Below are 26,538 nucleotides of genomic sequence, written 5' to 3' on the forward strand. Positions count from 1 at the left end.
GGGACACTTGACTCGAGTGGGAATCGAACCCACTCAAGTCAAGTCAAGTCAAGTCATGTTATTGGACAGACGCTCTACCAGTTGAGCTATGCTGTAGGCTGAGAGTTACAGGTTTCCTGGTGGTTTTAACTTGTTTTTCTAGAAGTTATTCTGCAAAGGGAAGCATCACGAAGGATATCAGTCAATTTATCCGTTGCCCCAAGTTACCGGGGACACATGACTCGGAATCGAACCCACTCAAGTCAAGTCAAGTCATGCTATTGGACAGACTCTCTACCAGTTGAGCTAAGCTGTTGGCTGAGAGTTACAGGTTTCCTGGTGGTTTTAACTTGTTTTTCTAGAAGTTAGTCTGCAAAGGAAAGCATCACAGTAAAGACACCAGTGGGATTTGAACTCATGGCCTCTGGATCATGTATACTGCGTCTCAACCCATTGAGCTAACAGATGGCTGACAAGTACAGCCTTCCTGGTAGTTTTCAGTTGATCTTCTGGAAGCCAGTCTGCAAAGGAAAGAATCATAGGAAAGACATCAACGGGATTTGAACTCATGGCCTCTGGATCATGAATACTGCGTCTCAACCCATTGAGCTAACAGATGGCTGACAAGTACAGTCTTCCTCGTAGTTTTCAGTTGATCTTCTGGAAGCCAGTCTGCAAAGGAAAGAATCATAGGAAAGACATCAACGGGATTTGAACTCATGGCCTCTGGATCATGTATACTGCGTCTCAACCCATTGAGCTAACAGTTGGATGACAAATATAGCCTTCCTGGTAGTTTTCAGTTGATCTTCTGGAAGCCAGTCTGCAAAGGAAAGAATCATAGGAAAGACATCAATGGGATTTGAACTCATGGCCTCTGGATCATGAATACTAACCCATTGAGCTAACAGATGGCTGACAAGTACAGCCTTCCTTGTAATTTTCAGTTGATCTTCTGGAAGCCAGTCTGCAAAGGAAAGAATCATAGGAAAGACATCAATGGGATTTGAACTCATGGCCTCTGGATCATGTATACTGCGTCTCAACCCATTGAGCTAACAGTTGGATGACAAATATAGCCTTCCTGGTAGTTTTCAGTTGATCTTCTGGAAGCCAGTCTGCAAAGGAAAGACATCAATGGGATTTGAACTCATGGCCTCTGGATCATGAATACTGCGTCTCAACCCATTGAGCTAACAGATGGCTGACAAGTACAGCCTTCCTGGTGCTTTGACTTGAACAACAAACAAGACAAATAACTTTAAAAAAATGTGTTACAGCATAAATATATGAATGAATGAATGAATGAATGAATGTTTTATTTCCGTGTCCGGACAATTTCTTGACCCATCCCTCATGGGATTATCAGACACATCAATTTTAAACTAAAAAACAAAACAAAGTTACAGACATTCCAGTGTACACCCAACCAGCAACTCATAATACAGCCTGATTTGATACAAACCACATACAGTACATACATTTATATATACCTGCATATAGAATACATACATATTTATAAAGGAATTCATCTATTATAAGTCACCCTTCTCCTTCTATCCCACGCTTTATAAAGATATTCTGAAAAAGCAAAAATATGAAGAAAAAGAAATTCAATTAAGGCACCATTCTCATAATCTATCAAGTTTAGATCAGGGGTGTGGACTTTTTTAAACAATATATCTCTCAAGTCATCATACAAGGGACAAAATAAAATAAAATGTATTTCATTCTCCACCTCATTCAAATCACAATATTCACAAATTCTATCCTCCTCAGCTACGCCTCTATATCTTCCCGTTTCAATATGTAATGGCAGAATGCCACACCTTATCTGCGCACAAAGTGACCTCCGACTTTTTGCCAAATTATACAAAACGTAATTTTCACATTTAAAATCTTTTTTTACAAGACAATAAGTTCTTAATTTTGGCTTTTGCCAAATTTCTTCAGACCAGCTTTGTATGTATTTTTCACGGATTCTGTTTTTAAACTCCTCAATATTCACAGTTTGTCTTTGGAGATAATGGTCCTCCAGACCACATGCACTCAATACCTCGAAGATCTCAGAGGCCCATTCCCCTTCTCCGGACAGATCCCAATAAAAAATTTGACTAGCCACCCTATTGGATGGCAGACACAGCAACCTGTTCCAGAGACTCACCATGCTGGCCTTCCATCTAATTTCACAGGAGTCCCACCCCATATCTCCATTAAATGCTGCAATTGGCGCATACTTATGTAGTCCCAAAAATAATCGAATAGCCCGGTTCTGGACACGTTCATTTAACTGAAACCTTTTGTACCCCCAAACCCCCGAAATATAGTCTAAAATGGGACATACACATGTGTGATACAATTTAGAGTATGTAAGATAGCCCATGTCCTTCAACGTTTTGGTTTTGCCAATGAGGCCTCCCAATGCCCTACCGGCAGAATCTGCTAGGGCAGATACACCGTGAAGAAAGGACATGTTTTCATCTAGAAACAAACCTAAATATATATAAATCTATATCTATATATCTATATATAAATATAAATCTTTTTCATGGGGGGCCCTGACACTACATCTTTTCACATTGGGGTCCACTGCCCAAATACATGTCAATTTGGGGGGTTGACAACAAAATGTTTCAGAACCACAGATTCCAAGGAAACAGCTGTAGGTGAATGGATAGAGTCACTGACTAGTGAGCAGCAGGTAACAGGTTCAAGCCTCAGCTACAGCAGCAAGTCAGGATGTCAAATCAAATTTATTAGTTGTGAAATGGTTGTGTTTCTTCACCCCAACTGCACATGAAAGCAGTTTTATATCAGTTTACATGTACGTTATTTTCAGTGATGAAGACAAACCGCACAGACGTTCACTGTACTTTAGTACATTTTGTAAACTTATGACTCTGAGTAGAGTATAGCCTGACTTAAACAAACAAATAACAACTTAGTATAGTCAGATTATTTTTTACACAACTTACATTTTGTAATCAAACTACCGAAACGAAAGTTGGTCACCACCGAAACGAAAGTTAAATCCGAAAAAATCACTAAGTGTGGAGGCCAAAATCGTCCCCCCAAAAACCTGTTAGGAGTACGTTTCAGGCAATTTAGAGTTGATTGGTAGTACTTTGTAGTGACTTTTTTTGGTCCCTAACATTCATCGAGCTCTGGACTTAGTAAATTTATTTTTTCACCATTGTGTCACTACCGAAACGAAAGTTTGTCACTACCGAAACGAAAGTTAAATCCGAAAAAAATCACTAAGTGTGGAGGCCAAAATACTCCCCCCAAAAACCTGTTAGGAGTACGTTTCAGGCAATTTAGAGTTGATTGGTTATTTTCGTTTCTGTAAAATGTATTTCACCGAAACGGTTTTAACTTGTTTTTCTATATACTTACTAATACTAATATATATACTTACTAATACTAATATATAACTAACTAACATACTTACTAATATATAACTAACTAATATACTTACTAATACTAATATATAACTAACTAATATACTTACTAATATATAACTAACTAATACTAATATATAACTAACTAATATACTTACTAATACTAATATATAACTAACTACTATCGCATAACTAATATACTTACTAATATATAACTAACTAATATACTTACTAATAGTGTCTATATTATAGATTATAGTGTTAGTGTGTCTATATTATAGTGTTAGTGTCACTATATTATAGTGTCTCTATATTATAGTGTTAGTGTCACTATAATATAGTGTCTGTGTCTATATTATAGTGTCTCTCTAGCTCCACCCCTTCCTCTCTCTAGCTCCGCCCCTTCCTCTCTGGCTCCGCCCTTTCCCCTCTAGCTCCGCCTCTCTAGCTCCGCCCCTTCCTCTCTCTAGCTCCACCCCTTCCTCTCTGGCTCCACCCCTTCCGCTCTAGCTCCGCCCCTTGCTGTCTAGCTCCGCCCCTCCCTCAATCTTTCTGTAATATTTCAGCTGCCCGTTTATATTTGTTCTATAACCCCTCCGCTTTATTGTCTGGAAACCACGGGGGGAAGAAGCCCCCGCGCCCACTCCCTGCACCCTCTCTTGAGTGAGTAACCTATCTGACCGACACAGGTCCTCTAGCCATTAGCCCTATTGTGTGGGACCGCGCAACTAGTCCTAGCCACGCTAGTACTTGTGACCCTGACTTAGTCCACTGCGCCATCAGTAGCCCTGAAATTCAATACTTTCTGTGTTGATTTTAAGGGTTTCTGGGTGTGTGGGTTCAAGCCTCACTCACTCCTTACCCTGTACCTCTTCTGTAAAGGAAAGGTTTTTTTTTTTTAATTAAAACAAAAAAAAACCTTTTTTTTTTTTTTTTTTTTTTCTTTTTTTTGGGTTAGAACTGAAAAACGGGAGGAATTGTTCCCAGACGTGACGTAGGCAGGGGGAACAAATCTGACGGACTGTTTTCAGACCAATTTACATAAAAAACACAGATAGCCTATGAAAGCCTGCATGCTCGAAGTCGGGTATTTGTTGGAACAGAAGAGAGGTGGGGGAGACCAAAAACACACAAAAATGAAGAAAAAGTTAAAATTCATGGTGTAGCCCCTTTAAACCAAAAGGATCTTTCAGATTTTTCATATTCCATCCTGATTGGCTGAGAATGGCTTCCAAAGTTTGCAGGAGTGCTCCTTTTGAACAAAATGCCTCAAATCACGAACACAACATGCAATTTCCGTGAAAGTATGCACATACATTCCTACTAGGCCGAAGAAAAAATGCCACTTGATTTTTTTTAAATCAGCCCTCATGATGGCGCTATAACAGGCCAATTTGTGTTTTTACCCGTAACTGCACCGATCGGTGTAAAACGTTTTATGTGCGCTCCCTCGAGGCCAAGGAAAAGCCTTTGCCCTGCATTTTTCACATCTGCCTTTTATAGAGCCACCAGGAGGCCGACTTATGTAAAACACATTTCTGAATATAACTCCTTCAGATTTTATCCAAATTTCACACAAATCGGTACACATCATCTCTTTAGTCATGTGATCAAGACGGATCTGTTAGATTTTTCATATTCCATTCTGATTGGCTAAGATTGACATCTAAAGTTTGCAGGAGTGGCCCGCTTTGAACAAAATGCCGCAAATCATGAACGCAGTGTCCGATTGCGGTGAAACTTTGCACGCACGTTTGCTTTACGTTGAGGAACAAATGCCACCCTTTTAACATTGCCCTATATACCGCCACCAGGAGGCCGATTTATAGAAAACAAATGTTGTCCAAACATCACGCAAATCGGTATTATCTTTTTAGTCAAGTGATCAAGACGGATCCGTCCGATCTGTCAGAATTTTCACATTCCAGCATGATTGGCGAATTTCGAACATTGCTGGACCACACTAACCTACCTGACCTGGCGGAGACCTGTGCTCCGAGCAGCACTTTTTCTAGTTTCACCTGTTTCCCTCACTTCCTCGTTTTCTAGTCCCACCCATAGAGTTATAAAATATCGGTCCCACCCCTCTCATAATCTGGTAGGTTGACCACAGTTGATTGACACCTGATTGGCATAAAAATATACTTGGAGTACCAAAGTAAAAGTATTCAAACTTTAAGTTTCAAAATGCGATGAATTTTGAGCTTGTAGATCGGCTATTTTTTAATAGGCGAAGTTTATAGGGCTTAAGTGGCTAATGTGTGTTTTGTAACGATAATCTAAAACTACAAAGTTGACCTATAACTAATAGCTAAAGTTTTCAAATAATTGTAGTGGAGTAAAAAGTACAATATTTACCTCTGAGATGTAGTGGAGTAGAAGTATACAGTATTGAAAAATAGACACACTCAATTAAAAGTACCTAAAAAGTCCTACTGAAGTGTAGGGAAGTGTAATTAGTTACTTCCCACCACTTGCGCCAGCCAACACAAACAACACACGACAGACACCGGCTCAAAAGCTACAATCTCTTTATTCTCTATTATGTACAGCAGGCTGGATGCGGTGCTGTCCCAATGTTTGAATGTATTATACATGAATTACATCTCTTCTGCCTTCCGACATTCACACCAGCTCGCCGCCTTTCCGGAGGTCTTCTCCATGACGTCGCGCTCTTATCTCTTGGCCTTGGCCTTGCCTCTACCCTTGGCGCTGTGAAGTGACAAATATTGTTAAACAAGCAAGTTATACATACAGTGTCACTCACTGTATTTGTGTCCCTAGATCAGTGGTTCTCAAAGTGGGGTCAGAGGACGCACAGGGGTCCTTGAGGGGGTTCCAGGGGGTCTGTAACCAAATGGACCCGAAAGGATCTATTTGGTTCCATTTGTACGTAACCTACCCAGGGGCATGGGGATCTATGGCACTAATGCATACTCAACTGGGGATCCTTGGAATCTGAGTTTGAGAACAACTGCCCTAGATAACACACTAGCAACGGTAGAGAAATGACAGCAGTACTGCCATCCTTTCTGCTATTCTTGTGTGGTGGTGTTTAAAGTAAGTGTTTTAAAAAAAAAAAAAAAAAAAAAAAAAAAAATTATATATATATATATATATATATATATATATATATATATATATATATATATATATATATATATATATATATATATATATATATATATATATATATATATATATGTGTGTGTGTGTGTGTGTGTGTGTGTGTGTGTGTGTGTGTGTATGTATGTATGTATGTATGTATGTATGTATGTATGTATATATATATATATATATATATATATATATATATATATATATATATATATATATATATATATATATATATATATATATATAGAATCAGGAGAGAGAACCCAACAAAGATAATTTGATATGTCAGATTCAGTTTTGTAGTATTCCGGTGCCAATTTTGTCTATTATTATTATCATCATTATTTTCACTTCTAATTTTATTAATTTATTTTAGTAGTATCCAATTATTCGTTACCCCATTGTCCTCCACAATTTAGTTGTTATGCCAATTAATTCCCCCCCACACCCATTTCTGTGTTGTCACTGCGGTTGTATCCTACTGACTCACCTACCAGTGAGGAGCCCCCACCGAGAAGACGTAGGGCCTTCGTGCTACTCTTCCCACCCAACACTCCCTGTGACAGGTGGCGCCCCAGCCCATAAAGACACAATATCTATAGCTATGTCTGGAAGAGGGAGTTCCACCATGACAAAAGGACAATTCAAAACCTTTGTATTTATGAGGTGCTAAATAACAATGATGCCATGCGCATCTTGATGCCATGTGCATCTTCATCAGATTCTGATGAAGATGCACATGGCATCCAAACGTTAGTAATTGTTATCTAGCACTTTAATAAAAAGGCTTTTAATTGTCCATGAAGCTCCAGAGCTTCATTCATTTGTCCACTCTATAGCAATGATTGCTATTAAAATATAGAGCTTTTAATTCTCATTTTAACAACAAAGAAAAAAGAAAAAAATGTGTGTGTGTGTGTGTGTGTGTGTGTGTGTGTGTGTGTGTGTGTGTGTGTGTGTGTGTGTGTGTGTGTGTGTGTGTGTGTGTGTGTGTGTGTGTGTGTGTGTGTGTGTGTGTGTGTGTGCGCGCGCGCGCGCGCAGTAGTGTTCAGTTCATATACAATGTTACATAGCTCTCTTTGATCACAAGATGTCATCAAAGCATTTAGATCAACATTTTCTATGTAACGTGCAACAACTTAACATGAGGACATGTTAAGTTGCAGAGGGCAGAAGGAAGAAGGACAAAGGGTGAAATGAAGGATCATGCTGCTTGCATAGTTAAGTGGCCAGACAGACATACAGTACATGCATGTCTCACACATGACAGGACAAGGTTAATGAAAAGTGATCGGCAGCAGTCTTACCTTTGGCACTCTGTGTTCTCTCTGTACCTTTATCAGAAAGATCCGACATGCCTAGAGATACTATCTAGCAATGACTTGTCTGGAAGGAGAGAATGTTTACACTTACCAGCTTGACTGGATCCAGACTTTATGGCTTCTATCAAAACATTTTACTCAACTTCTTTAGCCACTTTAAACCTGGTGTCCCTATATTAAGCATTCTGATACTTTCCAAAACAGCAGTTCTACAACCTAGTCCCTTTTTTCTTTTTTCTTTTTTAAGGTATCAGGCTTAAGTGGTACCCTTTAGTTTTGAACCAACTTGAGAAGTTGGTTCAATTATTTTTGGGAAATGGTGCCACTAGAGTGCATGTAGCTGTATTCATGGATCAAACCTGTTATTTTTCGGTGACGGGGGGACACTCTTTTCAAGACATGAGGTGACAACCAGCAGCAGAGTTTGTGGCAGTTGATCAGGGCCACAATCTGGCTGTTGTACTGTAGAATGGAGGGATAATTACTCTAAGGAACAATGGATGGAGATGAGAGGTAATGATGGGGTCTGAAGGCTAATTTATGCATCTGCAAAAAAGTCACTCAACAAAAATGATGCATTTTCAACAAAATTGTTGACATGATTTCCGTATGTAAAACTTTTTCACTGTAGCATGAATTAGGCTTAAAAGGGAATTTGCTTTAGTTTTTTAACCTGGGCACTACTTTATAGATCATTTTGGACCACAAATGAAGGGTCTGTGTAAAAGGTATTGTAATCGTTCCATTTGTTTTGTGTCCAAAAGGGCAAGCCGGAAATTCAAACTATGCCGGGGTTCTATTTGCAGGTTTTTGTTTTCAGACATATTATTTGAATTACCAGCTTGCCCTTCCAGACGGACACAAAACATCCGGAGGCGACAGAAAGGATCAATTCCAATCATTTTACACCCACTGATCTAATAGGACGCAGGTTGAAAACAAAAAAAACAAAATTCCACTTTAAAGTGAATGAATGGAGAATGGAAGGACACAACAGGTTACTGAAGGTAGCAGTTAAGTATCATCAGTTATACCACACGTCAGTTAATTCTGACATCGTACTGTGATTGGCTGAGATATCTCCCGATATCAGCCTCCACCTTCACCTATAACCCTACAGTAGCAATGGCAGTAAATAAGAGGGGAATAGGACCCCTTTCCATGGAGCACAGATTAGCACCAATGCGCACCAACCATTGGTGTTGGGCTAGGTTTACATACCTCTGGTGGCACTGTACACGAACCAGGAACTGACCGATCTGCGGGGGACACATAAGACGAAGGGACTGGCTAAGCACATGAAACATGGAGACGCAATGGACAGGGACAGACACCTGGGGAGCCAAAGAGCAGAGCTGCCTCAACAGGCAGAGCACGTCACCTGTGGTCCAAAGAATCCCACCCATGGGATGCTGGCCCAACTCAACCCTACGTACCTGACGTAATCCTAAACTGAATGAACTGTAGACTCGTCGTAGAATTGTAGACTCAGACTCGCGACACGACGGACAACAGAAGGACAGCAAGACTGCACAAACAGCGGCGAGGGCCAACACAGCTTAATACAACGTTACACAAACAGCGGCGAGGGCCAACACAGCTTAATACAACGTTGCACAAACAGCGGCGATGGCCAACACAGCTTAATGACAACGTTACTCACAACTTCTGCTGCTCATTGATTCGGGTCTGGAGCAAGTTCATCTGCAAGTCAAGCCACAGCAGTTTTAGACAGGCACTTCTATAGACCGCCCGCAGTGACGGGTACGGTACAATTAAAATGTGAACTAGTCCACTGTTTCCCAACCTGGTGTCCGGTAAAAATATCAAAGGGCCGGATCGTGAGGCCTTGTCTGATTGGAGGTAGTCCAACATTTTAAACATGTTGCACAAATTCATAAATTGTCATACACTGTCTGCCTGTTTGTTCTCATTATGATATACTGTAAGTCCAACTTGTCATACAGAAAACTTTTTTTTTTCAGAAAAGCTTAGTGAAAACAATGCATTGCATTGTGATGTGTTGTGAGCTTGTGGATCGGCCATTTTCACTATTCTTCATACGAGAAGTATATAGGGCTTAAGAGGTTAACATATCTGAAAAACACAAGTGTGTGCACGTGTGGGTGGTCTCAGCTTTTGTCAGAAGAAGGGGGTGTCCATGGAAAAAAGGTAGGGAACCACTGGGCCTCAGGCTATCCACCACTAGTCTGAGCTCTGTTTCTTAATTATTATATTAGCTCATTATCTGGGTCAATATTTGTCGAAGAAAACTCAGCTCAAGTTGGTCACACCTTGATGTTCAATGCAAAGGAAAACATCTGCATTAGAAAGGAACATGGCTGGCACACTAGGATATCTTCTACGGTAATTACATTTCTGTGAACATTATATTGTGATAATGAAATGATTATTGTAGTCTGAGAGAAAGCAAAAAAGGGTGCAGTAGACATGTCCTTAATTAGACTATTACACACTCACCTTTAAAATAGTTACCGAGTTAACTTAATTATTGCTTATTTTTGTCACGTCTTTCACTGAGGAGTAGCAGTTAATTTTTTCCAGTTGGGAAAATATTTTCCCAACTGTTTTCCCACAGTTCTTCCGCCAAATTTGGTGCAAAAAAAATTATTCATCCTAATTTAGTCATACTGATAGGCCCCTCTCACTGCTGACCCCTACTGGTTGGTTTGTTAGAGTGGGTGTAGACTCCGGCACACATGAAGTCCTTACTGGGAGGACGTAACGCATGTGGAGGAACACGCTATTCCTCCTACAGCTCCACGCTACGGTGAACAGCCTGTGGAACTCACTAGTGCAGTGACAGAGAACGGCCTCCCCGCCCAGCTTCCCACATGCGGACATGCTCAATTGTGTTGAGTATGTTGAGGAATCTGGAGTCTCCGCAGCGGTGGGCGGGAAAGTTTTCCATTCAAAATGTTCAACTTCAAAAAACGTTACAACTTTACCCCTGGCCACACTGGGCCCATCCACCTTTGCAGTGGTGGAAAAAGTACTCAAATGTTTTACTTAAGTAAACGTATCAATATACTGCAATGTAGAAGTACTTCGTTACAAGTACAAATGTCCGGAATTAAAAATGTACTTGAGTAAAAGTGCAAAAGTATTGGTATCAAAATGTACCAAAAGTAAAAGTACTAAAATGTTTGAAAATAGCTCACAACGCGTTGGGAGCTTGTAGATCGGCTATTTTCAAATAGCCTATGTATAAAATAGGGCTAAAGTGGTTAATGTATGTTTTATAACATCATAATTTGTATCTGAAAAGTAACTAGTAACTAAAGTTTTCAAATAATTGTAGTGGAGTAAAAGTACAATATTTGCCTCTGAGAAGTAGTGGAGTAGAAGTAAAGGTATTGCAAATTGGAAATACTCCAGTAAAAGTACCTCAAAAGTTTACTTAAGTACAGTACTTGAGTACAAGTACTTAGTTACTTTCCACTTTATGTGCCCAGTGTGCAATGGATAATTGGAATTGATGAGATGTTAAACGCGACAAATTACATCATATTTCTGCTTCTTCAGTTTCTCGCTGAGGTCGAACTTCTCCGCCTCCAGCCCCATCAGCCACTGCCACATCTCATTGGCCTTCTCCCTTTAACGAAAAAAAGACAACATTTGATATCACATTTTAGCAATGAAACTCTTCTAACGAACTGTGTTTACATACTGTATCGTCTCTGCCGGGTGGAAACCTCATGCAGGCCACACAACTGTTACTTTTCAGGATTCAAATTCAAAAATAGCAAAGTAGCAGACCTACAGTACAAGCTCAAAACGTGTGGCTTTGCGCAGCGTTTCAAGCTTGTAGATCTGCTACGTTTGATTATTTTGTGTGACGCTGCAGTATGATCAAGTAGGTCGTTAATTTACAAAAAAAAAACACAACAAGTTAGAATGGAGATAGGATGCCCGACAACAACACTATTTATATTATATTATGATTTTTATTAGACAGTGAAAGGCAGTGGTTGGTTTTCACATACTTGAGTTTATCCTCAGTGAGATGATCAACGCTGAGCGGCTTCCTCCTGTCTGCCAAGATCTTCTTCTTCTTTTCCCTTTCTGTCTGCTTCTTAGCGCCTTTCTTACCATCTTGCTGGATGGGGAACATCAACAAAAAATCATAATCGTTCCATTTATGTTACGTGTCATCATAAAAATATATAAAGAGGACAGGCTGTGCTCTCACTACCGTCAAGGCGTGGTGGAGAGAGCTTCAATCGACATGATACTGACCATCATACTGAGTATGATACTGGCAAGATACTGACATGATACTGACATGATACTGACCATGATACTGACCATGATACTGACCATGATACTGACATGATACTGACCATGATACTGACCATGATACTGACTATGATACTGGCAAGATACTGACATGATACTGACCATCATACTGACATGATACTGACCATGATACTGACCATGATACTGACCATGATACTGACATAATACTGGCAAGATACTGACCATGATACTGACCATGATACTGACCATGATACTAGCAAGATACTGACCATGATACTGACCATGATACTAGCAAGATACTGACCATGATACTGACCATGATACTGACATGATACTGACCATGATACTGACCATAATACTAGCAAGATACTGACCATGATACTGACCATGATACTGACCATGATACTGACATGATACTGACCATGATACTGACATGATACTGACCATGATACTGACCATAATACTAGCAAGATACTGACCATGATACTGACCATGATACTGACCATGATACTGACCATGATACTGACATAATACTGACCATGATACTGACCATGATACTGACCATGATACTGACATGATAATGACATGACACTAACCATGATACTGGATGCTACACTATGTCATCCAATGAAAGAAACATTAAAAAATGCCATGCTACACTATGTCATCCAATGAAAAAAACATTAAAAAATGCCATGCTACACTATGTCGTCCAATGTACAAACCATAAAAGAAATGCCATGCTACTAACCTTATGTTGAACGCCAGCATACTGCTGAGTCATGTTAGTCAGAGCTTTCTTTTTCTTGGTCTCATCATCTTGTTTCTTACGCTGGTCATCTTGTTCCCTCTTCTCCTTCTCCTCCTGTGTGCACAGATAGAATGCGAAAATTATGTCAATGTGAACGTGAAATATTAAAATAAAATATTCAAATAATAAGCTTATGTTCTCAACCCTTTTAAATTCAAGGACCTCCAGTTTGATATTTTTACGGACCGGCATTTGAAACCCCTCTCTGGGACCCCAAACCTACACTGTAAAATGATAATTGAACTCTGATACTCAGATATTCTGACAGTCAAAGGGATGTAAATCATTATTATTATTTTCCATTAAATGTAACAGTAAAAAATATGTTCAGATTGCGGTCTGCTGCCCAAAAATTAGGGGTCCTTGACATGAAAAAGTTTAAACCACTGGTGTAGTGAACTCACAGCCATGCGGGCCTGTCTCTCCTTCTCCTTTTCAGAGCGGACCCTCTGCTGTTCAGCACGCTCCGCACGACGCTTATCCTGCGAACACACACACATATACACACACACACACACACACACACACACACACACACACACACACACACACACACACACACACACACACACACACACACACACACACACACACACACACACACACACACACACACACACACACACACACACACACACACACACACACACACACACGGAAAACGTAGAAATACAAGTGTGAACACATTGAGAAACCAGTGGTGGAAAATAACTACAGTACATTTACTTGAGCACTACACTAAGCTTTGAGGTAGTTTTATATTTCAATTTTTCTAATACTTTTATACTTCTACTACGTCTCAGGGACAAATATTGTACTTTTTACTCAACTACAATTATTTTACAGCTTTAGTCACTAGTTACTTTGCAGATTTAGATTATTAATACAAAACATATATGAAGTATTATTATAGGTTAAAATCAGCTCCACTTTTACCAGCTGCACCAGTAAAGTGATAAACACATTAATGAATTACTAGTTATAGTCCAATAAGATTGTGAAATGGACCATTCTGCATAATGAGTACTTTCACATTTGTTAAATGTTTAAAATTATGCACAAAAACGTATAACAAGGTTTATGAAATATTATAAGTGCCGTTCATAATCATAAAGCATTATAAGCTCAGTGGAACGGCACATTATAACTACCCTACCGTGGTCAGTTATAAAGTGTCTTTGTTATAAGTTGTTATGCATAATTATAAACGTTTATAGCGAGTGTTATGAAGCCTTATAAGTGCACTATAATGCATTACAGTATAAATGTGCTTATAATGCATTATAGATACATACGTTTAAAAAAAAAAAGAAGTATTTTCTGCCTTGATTTGGATAGTATAGTAGAGAGAGACAGGAACCGGAGAGACGGAGGGGAGTGACACGCAGCAAAGGCCATCGGCCGCGGGAATCAAACCCGCGACTCGCTGCGCATTAGAGCCTATGTGGTATGCACCTTAACCACCAGGCCATTGCGACCCCTGTTCTTTTTTATGATCTATGATCTATGATTTATGGCCTCCTGTACTTACGATCCTGGTGACCAGGGCGATGAGCTCCTCCTCATCTTTCTTCCTCTGCTGGAAGTGACACTCGATCAGGGACTGCAGCTCAGACATGTCCTTCTCCTGACGCTTCCTGTGGATGTCCTGTAGGGGTGGATGGTAACATAGTTGGCTATACATATCGTTGCTGTCGTGCAGAATCCTCTCTTAACTCTCTCTTAAGACCGGGAACACATCTGTGTCATTTTTATATTTCTTTGGCTATAAAATAGCTTGTAGATCTGCTATTTTGCCTATTATTGATATTTTTGGTGCATGCATTGATATATAAATGTATAGCATGTATACTTTTGAATACTTCAGTATTTTAGAAGCAAGTACTTCAATACTTTAACTCAAGTACAAATTTGGCAGAGCAACTTTCACTTGTAGTTGAGCAACATTTGACCAGGAGTATATACTTTGACTCAAGTAGCATACTGGTGTTGAGTACTTTGTCTACCAATTTATAATGATGCATATCATATTACTGAAATGATGCATGCATGACTTACATCAAAGTCAACTTTGTCTCCCTCAGGTATCTTGGGGGGTTGCATAGACGGGGCAAACCTGGTGAGCATTGAAGATCCTGGTTTAGAATAATGAACTCAATATCCCACAAACCTTCTGGTTTGTTGATATCAAGTGAAACAGAATGACGGGATGATGAGACTTACTTTGGCTTCCTTGAATCTCCTGCAGACAGAAAGAAACAGAGATTATTTTATGTCTTGCAGCCAACAGTGGAACAGTCGGTGATAATAAATTATTTTAAGAAAATAATCTAAGAAAATAAAATAGCCACTACCCGCTCACTCACTCACAGATTCTTCTAGAGTAGACACAAGTGCGGTACTGTAACATTTAAATGCAAAGAATACAAGGATACCAAACGAGTCAATGTTCTGACATGGCTGAGAGAAGATACACACTCCACAAATACACCTCCGGAAGCAGTTAGGTGACAGCTAGTCTCTCGAGACGGACACAATTTTCAAATGCTTCCGCCTAAACAGTCTGTGCCACAGAAGTGCTAAAAATGCAAATAAATTACAGCGGACATCCGCCTCCCACCCCGTTATATTTGAAAGATATTTATAAAATATATTTCCGTGAATGGAAATGATGAACAGGTGACAGCTTCCGTTCGCGTGGCAGAGGTGGGACAAGGACAAAGTCACTGTTTTGCAAGTACAAGTAAGTCTCAAGTCTTTGCTCTCGAGTCCCGAGTCAACAAGTCCCAAGTCAAGACTGACAAGTGAGGAAGAAATTATATGGCTGCTTATATCTAACCTTTATATTATACCATCACTTACAATACTTCTACAATACATTATGATATTTGGCAGCTTGTAAGAGTCTAAATGTCTCACTAGTCTTAATAGCTATTGTTATTGTATTTCTCCCCATGATATCATGTACATAAAGCATAATCATCACCACCTAGAATATTGTCTCGACTCCTATGTGCCTCATCGATTGCCGATTAATCCAGAATTCCCCGACACAAGTCCCAAGTGAGACTAACAAGTCCCTAGTAAAGTCCAAGTCCTAAACTCTTTGTTTCGAGTCTCAAACACGTCCTAAGCTTGTGATTAAGTGACTTGAAAAGAGAGGGCTCATGTCAAAGTCAAGTCACGAGTCATTGGCGTTGAAGTTCAAGTATTGTTTTGATTTGATCAAGTAAGTCTAAAGTAATCAAACGTGTGACTCGAGTCGAAGTCGAGTCTCAAATCCAATCCAAGTCTCGAGTCCACACCTCTGGTAGTTACAGAGTAGCATTCAGAGACTGTGGAATAGTTGTCTTGCTTGAGAGACTAGGTCAGAACAGACAGGTCAATGACACAATGAATTTTTGGTCCATGACACTGGTTCTCAAAGTAGGGTCCGGGGGCCACCAGGGGTCCAAACAGACACTTACTGAACCATGTTATCATGTGTACACTCTTAGAGTTAGATTAACACATAGGGGTTTACAGTGTAGGATCAGATCAGGGAGTGCGTTAATTAAAATGAAAAAGGTTGAGAACTAATGGTTTATAGCAAGGATCAGAAAAGACAAACATGCATGCATAGCTCGTACATGCAAACCAAATGAATGCAGGGAATTCAAAAGTGAACGATATTTAACCCAACTGATTACCTTCGTCCATGACGCTAAAACGGCGCTCTGGTGCAAAGGACATAAGAGACGTCAGCATATCATGTGGTTGAATTGAATTACTTGGGTTTACTTGTATTTTTATATTGTGGAATTGGTACTTTTACTTAAGAAAATAAGCTGAGTAGTTCTTCCACCACTAGTGCATTATTTGTACTCAAACTCAAATTATTATTATAATTATTTATTTATTTTCAGCAAACAAACATGTTGTTAATTATACTTTCAACAGTAAACTGTGACTGAAATGATTAGCCCATTACTAAATGTTGAATTGAAACACAACATTACCTGCTTGGGCTGGTTCTTTTGGCAGGTATAGTGGACACAGGGCAGTTGATCAATGATCATGATCAATGATCATGATCAATGCAAAAAGAATATGAGAATAACTTATTAGAAACTGTAACCTGAATGTTGCTCTTTGAAATAAAATAAGTGATCTGATATGGTGCCAGAAAACAAAGACAGATGAAGCTCATTTCCAGCTTGTTTAAGATTTACTTCGAAGACTATCATCTTATTCACAGCAGAAAAGTGGAATTACCTTCATCTGCCGGAGGTGGTTCTATGGTGGCAGAATAGTAAACATTGGATTAGCATGAGTTGTGTGTTAACAGTATTAACACTATACACACTACACAGTATTAAAAGTGTTGAGAGTTTGTAAAACTAATGATAGTTGTAACACTATTGCTGTAAGGATAGCTGTAAAATGATTGATTGTTGTAAAACTATCGATAGTTGCATCACTATTGACACTATCAACATAGTCAGCAGAAAGGTAGAATTACCTTCTTCTACAGCAGGAGACTCTATATGGTGGTATAAGATCATAAATATAGGATTAGTTGTGTGAACACACAGTATGTCAGTATTATGTAACAAGCTGTCATCTAAAAGCATCTAAACAGCAAATAAACAAAATTAGCAGGAGGCTCTATGGTGGTATGAAATAATAAGCATTAGTTATGTCAATATGTATGTAACAGAGCATCATCTTAATACACAAGTAAATACATTTTACCTTCCTCAACATCAGGAGTTTCTATAGTGGTATAAAATAATAAGCATATTAGTTGTGTGAATATACAGTGTTTAGCAGCATATAGTGCGCTGGCACTATATACTTGTGAATTTACTTTAAATGCCCATTACTGTATATGAGAAATTATGGAATTATGGAAATAGGGGGAAAAGGCATTTACCTTCTACTACAGCAGGAGTCTCTGTTACAAAAGCATAAGATTGTGTGAGTCATAAACAAACTGAATATTGTAGTAATATATGCACTACTGTATTTATATCATATAGCTGTATTACTGTAAAGCAATATGTTGATTTACAGTATGTTGCTTGCATAAATATTAGCAAAGCATGTAAAATACATCTATTACATCTATACATCTACATTATTTAGCTACTTGCTAAAATAGATGAAAGCACATACTTCAAATGTTAATACTGGATAAATGAGAAGGAAGATTTTTATAATGTCTAATATAATGTCGGTAATGTGTTACTCAGTGTTGAATGTATGTAAAGATTACCTTCAGGTTCTGCTGGAGCCTCCTCTACATGGCAATAACATGAGATGGATTCATTTTGTAGCCAAAAACATGAAAGAAACAAGATAAACTAAAGGTGATCAGCAGTGCCTATCACTAATGGGTGTAAGTGATGTCTTTGTAAAAAACAAACAAAACATTTTTAAAATGTTAAAGCTATGTTTCAATAGTAATCATTGCTATAGTGTGTTGGTCAGAAGCTCTTTAGTGAACAGAACTTTTTTTTCCCAGAAAGAGAACTCAATAAAGATAACTTAGCAGCTTAAAATGTATAGTTTTTTTGTCTCGCCACTTTCAATTTCACTTGTTTATATCCAATACGGGCACGGCCACACCACACTTTTATTTTACCTATGGGGCGGAATCTGCCAATGCTTTGTCAATGCAAATGCGTGGATTCATGGTCTTGCGCATTTTTTTCCAAGAATCCACGCATTTGCATTGACAAAGCATTGGCAGATTCCCCCACAGAGGTAAAATAAAAGTGTGGTGTGGCTGTGCCCTAATACCTGTATCCTACTGAATGCAGTTCAGTAAAAAATAAAGGAAAAAAAATGTATCCTGCCCTGAAAATGTTATGGAGAGACAGATAGAGCCCTGTTACTGAACTAACACTCTCTAGCAATGATTAAAAATATCACTTACACCATCTTTATACCTAGTAGATCCTGCACTGTAAAATCTGTGACTAACTGTCTGTAAGTGTGACATTGTACACTCTGTTACTGAGTCAAAGTAACACTGAGGGATTTTACTGTGCAGACCACACCGTGTCAACCCCCCCCCCCGCCCCCAAAGAAACAAAACGCCAACCCAATTGTTTTACAAGTTGTCATCTAAAAAATAAAATAAAAAGCTGTGCGCAGGTGCAGTCAAAGACCTCCGCAGAACAAGAAGCCATGCAAAGCTTTACCTTCCACTTCCTCGACTGTCTCCACGACTGAATGAATAAAGAAATATGTATTAGTGGATCAATGAAGCCCCCCACAGACAGACCACCAGGAGCAGGCTGGTAGTCTATTTGGTCAAAGACAACGTGGTATTTACGTGACACCAGTAGGACCAACAAATATTTCCTCCCACATTAACACCAACATGAGCTGTGTCATACACACAACAGCATATAAACGTAGCCTATATATCAAATAAAAATTTAGATTCCTTTAAAGGGTTATACTATATATATATATATATATATATATATATATATATATATATATATATATATATATATATATATATATATATATATATAGTAATGTTATAGTAAAGTAATGTTTCAACTGATTTGGCTATATTCTGCTTGTTACTTCAGCCAGACATTTTTTGTTAAAATAACAATACTTTTACTTGAGTACAGTTTTTCCCTACTTTACCCACCTCTGCCTATGGAGAATGCAGCCTATATGGCTTTCGTATAAATGTCAGTTTGACCAAATAACTGGCAAACAATGTGATTAAGCACTGGAGATGTAACTGATTCAGATTAGACAAAACTGCAGTATAGATTCAAAAAGTCAAATCTGATCAGAATTAAATTACACCGTTACTTGGGCTCATAATGTAATAATTCTGATCAGATTTGATCAGAATTAAATCATTTAAGCATGCCTTGGGGTTACAAAGGACAGTATGAGTGCAAATTCTCATGCAACCCTTGTCAGAACATTGAAACGCATGGACCGGATGACTGCCATTGGTCGGCTCTACAATAACAGTCAATCCAGGAACAGAACCCACACATTTGCTAAAACACATTATGAGGAAACACAGGCTGTATGCCTGTACGATCAGTGGTGATGAATGAAGTTAGAATTTCAAGAGATAACAATAAGTGACAATAAACTATGACTGTTCATCACAGATGATGACACAAGTTGTAGACAGCTGTAGACACATGAATACACATCTTACACAACAGAAAAAATGGAGATGAGGAGCAAATTGTTGTTTAACACAAATAATACAAAAATAGAATAAAATACACGTTTCACGTCAAATCACAACTCATGAAAGCCATGCAGAAGCCTTTTTACCTTCCTCTGGGTGCGTCTCTAGAGCTGCCTCTGAACAGACACATTGAGGTCAGCATAGACCAGGCAAAGCGATGCTCAAAAACAACTAAACCAAATTATTTTGGAAAGGACAAGTGAGTGCCAGTGCTTTCCACACTTTTTTTACTCTACCTTCCTCCCTGGAAAACAACAGAAAGAAAGAACAGAAAGGTCGTCAGCTTTTGTGCCATTCAATGCGAATAAGTTCAATTCACACAGTCATTTACCAGACAACTTTAATGGTTTGATACTTACTGCATCTCCTCGATAACTTCGTCGTCGGCCATGTTGGATTTGAGTCACCTGAGAAGAAGAAAGCAGTCTGTGCTTCAGTTTAATGCTCAAACACCTTATTGTGGCATTAATATTGTATATCATTTACAAAAAATGTGAATATACTATAGCCAATCTACAAGCTCACAACACATTTTCATAAGTTATGAAATGTTTTGACCATTTCTGCACAGAATCTATATATTTCCCAGCCCTAATTGACATGTCACACCACAATTTACTAACACAATATTGTCTTTTCTTTGGCCTTCTACTCTAACACTGTGCACGTCCATGTTCTAAAATGAAGCAGTACTCAGTGCAGCCATTAAACTGAGACACGCGCACACACACACACACACACACACACACACACACACACACACACACACACACACACACACACACACACACAATCTTTAATGTACCAGTACACCCAGCCATCAATTATTTATGGATGTGCACCATTCTCCATTCTTTTAAGCCCCACTGCTGGATTTGTTGTCTCAAAGGCTCTGTCCACATATCTCTTCTCCTTAGATGTTCAGCGTGCTAGAAGCTCTGTTCCATCTGCTTGTATAGTACCATTAGTGAGCAGTGAGATGGGATATTTGAAGATTGTTTTTTCATATCTTCCTGTGTGTGTGTGGGGGAGGTTAGGCTTACAATTAAGGAAAGGTTAGGGTTAGGAATATGTATTTAGGGTTGGATTTAGTTCTGCGCTGGTGTCGTGCCAAAAATAGCCGATCTACAAGCTTGTAGATCGCCTATTTTTGTAGATCAGCTATTTTTCGAGGCTTGTAGATCAAAGAGATTTGGTGTAGACGGAAAAATCGGTCCAAGTACAGTTGTAACTATAGAGATCCACGATATAGACATTTTGTCCGACATCCGATATCCGATAATATGTAGGGTCAAATTGGCCGATTGCCGTGTATTACATTATTGCTGAATTTTTCATTTTAAAAGCCATTAACGGTCACATTATTATTGCGTAATATCGGTGAAATATCGGTCAATATTGGTGATACATCTGTGAAATAATATCAGTCAATATCGGTGAAAAAAAACGGTCAATATCGGAATTATATATTAAGATATCGGAATTATTTTGACATCGGTTCGATACCGATATTGCATTTTTAATGAAATATCGGCCGATATCGATATGCTATACCGATAACATAATCATATCAAAAATACATAACTAGTTGTAACCGTTTTAGTAAGAATAGAGGGTTTAAGCACGGTTAACAATCAGTGGAAGGTGCTTCAGCTTTGCATGTAGACAGGGATTCAACCGCTTTTAACCTGGTGTCCCTATTTTGGGGTATGTTGTTATTTATAGGCAAAGTTTTTCAAAAATGTTTAAAAAAAAACAACTAAACAAAAATACATATTCGAACATTTCCAAAAATTGCAAAAATAGGAGATCGGCTGTCTTCTCCGCGTGACACCATCGGACGACAAAGTCTGAAACAGGGCTTAAGTGGTTGTAAGGACACCTGAGCCATGTTGCAACACAGTGCTTTCAATCATTTGTGCAAATGAAGTAACCCCAGCCACCTACCCCAAAACGCTGGCTGTGTATTGTGAAATTTCAGCTGTGCAGCAGTCGACAGTGGTTTCACTGTGTGGGTTCAAGGAACCCTGAGGCCCCAGGGCTCTGAAACGGCCTCAAAACCTCTAATCCACAACCATTTCCTGTTGGCACTGAAAGGAGCCACGGGCAGCAGTATGTAGTAGTATGAATAACAATCAAAACCATTAGGCCTCGCGATGAACCTCGCTAATGACGGGCACTAATTCTGCACGGAGAGAGACAAACGATGAGATGGTAATTGCCTGGATTTATAGACGAGGCGCTGATATGCCAAAGTGCTTACGAGGGCTTTCCAGTGGTATAAATGTTTGAATTGGGTTTTAATTGCTTTTTCAGGTCACAGCTAAAAATACAGTCAAATGGGGATTTAGAAAAATAGTACTTAATGTGTCCGGTGGATCATGAGGTTAAGACTATTTAGTGCTCTTGGTATTTAACTGCCTCGGAACCAGCATGTTCTTAATAGGCTGCAACAGCTGATCGAACATAATTGATTAATCGATATAAAATGATCGATAATTTAATAAAATAATCGATTAGTAATCTATCCCTATTTTGGGCATTTCCGCATTATGCGGAAACATTTTGTAGATCGTACATAGGCGATTTTCGATCGTCTATTTTAACTATTTGAGGAAGTATAAAATAAGGCTTAAGTAGTCAGTCGATTTCTTGATATATGAAAAATATATATACAAAAACCTGCGTTTCTCGATTATTCAATTAATCGAAAAAGTAATCTATAGAATAATCACTAAGAATATAATTGATGCTTGCCAGCCCTAGTATTTAATACCTTCCTATCAACTATTCGGCCGTAACCCCTGGCCCGATAAGCCCCTAATGACAATTGGATCACTATGTGACGAGGTGCTTGTTAATAAAACACGAACAGCAGCAGCTGACCAAATTGAGCGACCGAAAAATAGCCTGGTCTGTGTAGGGGACCCCAGCGTGGCTACTGATTTACTACGGCCGTGGCGAGGTAAGCCAAGTCCATTGTCTGGATGACGAGCACACCTGTTCAAAACAGCAACTTTTATGATTCCTAAAAATACACACACACACACACACACACACACACACACACACACACACACACACACACACACACACACACACACACACACACACACACACACACACACACACACACACACACACACACACACACACACACACCCCTTTGTTTCCAATGATCAGCCTACTGACACATCTTTCTTTTTAATGATGTGATTTACTGGGCCATGGAAAAGATGAGGGACAATTTCAACGTAACTGGGCACAATGGTATTGTGGCATGCCATGGGTGTGTGTGTATATATAGAGACCTTTAGGGCATCACACAGAGCCCTGAATGAGCTCGCTGCAACCTTGACATTGACCCTAAAAACACACAATGGGGTTTCTGTTGTTGTGGACATAACATATAGGCTGGCTTCGAGGCAGTTAAAGGGTATTATGACTGGATGCTGAAATTTCTCACCCGCCGGTCCACTCTCCCTACGGCTATGTTTGCACTTTTGATCTTTTCCAAGTCTTTTTCATTTTTTTTTTATGGCCAGCGGCCATCTGACATTGGATGTTAAGATGCCTGGGCTTTATTTTTTCTTTGGTGTATGTGGTCTTGCGGTGTGTGCATATCCCGAGTCATGTTTCTATTATAAAATGAGTCTATAGTTAGACTTATACTGTAGCTGTACCGGCAACAGATGTCAGATGACAACGCCGGAGTCAAATGTCTTTCCGATTCAATTCAAGAAATGGAGAGAGAGAGACAGCTAGACAGAGTAAAACAGAGTGAGAGACAACCAGAATAACAGAGGCTGTAACTCTGAGAGCGTACAATTGGAACCAAATGGACCCTTACGGGTCCATTTGGTTCCAATTGTACGCTCTTAGAGTTAAATGAACACTCAGGATTGTAGAATAGATAGCCAGAAAGCTATAGACAGAGAGAGCGACATAGGAAGAGGGCACCATCTGGTTGAAGGCTTACTCTCAGAGCAGGGCATTAAGCAAACATTCAGAAAGAATTCACAGTGGGTGAGTGTAATATTAAACGTGTGTTTGCTTTTAACACGTGCGGTCAGACTCAGTCTGTCTGGCTGTAACTGTGGAATAATCTCTCACACACACACACACACACACACACACACACACACACACACAGCGGCAGGAATGCTGCGGGGGCTGCTTCCAGCATTAAACCAGTATTAAGACAAAGCCCAAAGCATGCCCATCGACAACACAGATTAGCACCCTCCGTGCCAGCATAATATGGACCCGGGGCGACCCAGTCTTACAGGGCAATTCGAACTTACATGCTTACTACATGTAAAGCTCTAGCAATGCAGAATGAGACACTTGAAATCCGATTTATAGACTGGTAGAGTACTTTTCAAGCGCTGTGCCAAGATAGACAGTTCTATTCATCAGAATTACTTAATTTTTTATCCATCCATTGCACTGATTTTCAAGCAGTCAGTTCTTTTCGTCAAGCTATGTGAATAATTAGGCTCACACTTTTGTTTTCTTTTTCTTAACCACTCATGTCCTAATATTCTACCTTTATGATTTTGGAAAGTTTGGGGAATTATTTTGGCTACAATGACATGCCCAAAATAGGGACGGCAGGTGGTTAATTCAAGTTCAAAACCCCTTCAGTTCAAGGTGGAATTGCCCCCCGCAGTGCGGTCACAGATAGCCTACTGAGCGGACACAGAATATTGTCGCTGTCGAGTGGAAACCTCGTATCTCCATATTAAAATTTTTGTTTAGTAAATAAATATTTAACCAATGAAAAATATTAGCAATATTGACTCAATTATAATTTCACTGGATCCAATAGAACACAGGTTCATTTTCCCCATTTCCTGGAAAGTAACAGTTTTGGACATACAAGGTTTCTGCTCAACAGTGACGATATGAACCTCTTACCTTTCCCTGCAGCAGAAGGGCTGAGCTTGACAGCTTGTGTTGCACTTATTCTTCCACGTCAAGTCCAGAAGCATGAGCTCAAGAAGCACCCCCAATCATATAATACAAGTCCTGTCTATTCATGTGACCTCCCTGTGTCTGTCCTGATTGGCCACGGTGCTGCATGGGGCTTCTATTGTTGGACATGCCAATTATACCCAGACCAGGAAGGCCTGACAATGACCGTGGCCCTCCTATTTGTTCTGTGCACATGCAAACACACACGCATGCACGCACGCACGCACACACGAACGCACATTTGTATTACTATACTGGTGCATTTTAGGACAGCAATGTTCTATGTCCCATTTTTCAAACAGCAGCCGCACACTCAAATCACTGTGCAGATATCTCGATATCTTGAGTATACTGCGAGCTTTCGGTCGCGACTCGTGTGACCTTCTCCAGGCATACAAGGGCGAGTGAATGCAGCAGCTACATCGGGTTCAAGCAGTGTCATCACTTGATAGCCAATGTAAGACACCTGTGTCTTTTCCAGTGACTAGACATCCAGGGAATTGTAGTCCCAAACGTAGAGTACTACACAGACCGTACCCGACATCAAGGGAGTTGTAGTCCTAAACCCATAGTGACTACACCAGCCTGTCTACTGTCTACTCAGACATTAAACACCAATCCACTGAAATAATTTACGATATGTACATATAAAACAAAACAAAAAGCCCAAACACAATAGAGAAATGCTACAAAATATATGCCGGTAGTAGCCATCATATAGCATAGTAGAGCATATAATCTATGGTAATTTGTTTAAAGTACAACACTCATGTAAAAATGCTTATTAAGACCTACTGTAAGGGTTGTAAACGTTCTAGGGTGCTGATCCAATAGAGCTCTCTATCATAGTCGCCAAACATAAACAATTGATCCCGGCGGGTTGACTTGGACATGATCGAAGCATCAACTGACGGTGAGAGAACGCTAATGTTACTGCCGCCGAATTAATTACATTTTCACCAGAAACAGACTGAATCAAATATGAGTGACTGACTATCATAAACGATACAGAGCCACCTCCCCGACAATATCGGCGGGACAATTTGTTTACCGAATGCGGTTTTGATAATCAATTAAATTGATTTGTTTAAATAACTATTAGAGTCCACAGTTAGGGATGGGGCAATATGAAAATATGAAAAGTCACGATTAAAAATAATTAACAATATTATCGTGAAAATCTAAATATGCTTAAACCTTAAAATGCCATGAATCGGTTTTGTAGAGTGAATTAAGAGCGTACCAAATGCTCTCTTTACGGGTCTGTTTTATCAAGTATATAAACAGTATATTTATCAAGGTTTAAGTGGTACTGAATTTGGAGCTCAACAAAAACGAATTCATCCTAGTGCATGACGGAGGACAATTTCACGATATATTTAAATGTCTGTGATACGATTATTGTGAGCGTTTTTTTATCACGAT

General features: G+C 39.3%; 1 protein-coding gene across 1 annotated transcript; it reads right to left on the bottom strand.

The window, feature by feature from the left end:
• Positions 1 to 6,027: 6,027 nt before the first annotated feature.
• Positions 6,028 to 16,969, bottom strand: LOC311039608 (troponin T, cardiac muscle isoforms-like; the record flags this gene model as incomplete). Its single annotated transcript, XM_084049548.1, has 10 exons — positions 6,028 to 6,092; positions 9,041 to 9,078; positions 11,345 to 11,435; positions 11,827 to 11,939; positions 12,852 to 12,965; positions 13,316 to 13,393; positions 14,443 to 14,559; positions 15,135 to 15,153; positions 16,162 to 16,274; positions 16,910 to 16,969. The coding sequence occupies 10 exons, from the start codon at positions 16,967 to 16,969 to the stop codon at positions 6,056 to 6,058; spliced, it is 780 nt and encodes a 259-aa protein (XP_083905674.1). The 3' UTR covers positions 6,028 to 6,055.
• Positions 16,970 to 26,538: the final 9,569 nt, after the last annotated feature.

The sequence above is a fragment of the Gymnoscopelus microlampas genome (assembly GCF_963454915.1).
Source record: "Gymnoscopelus microlampas genome assembly, chromosome: 23".
In the NCBI taxonomy this organism is placed as follows: domain Eukaryota; kingdom Metazoa; phylum Chordata; class Actinopteri; order Myctophiformes; family Myctophidae; genus Gymnoscopelus; species Gymnoscopelus microlampas.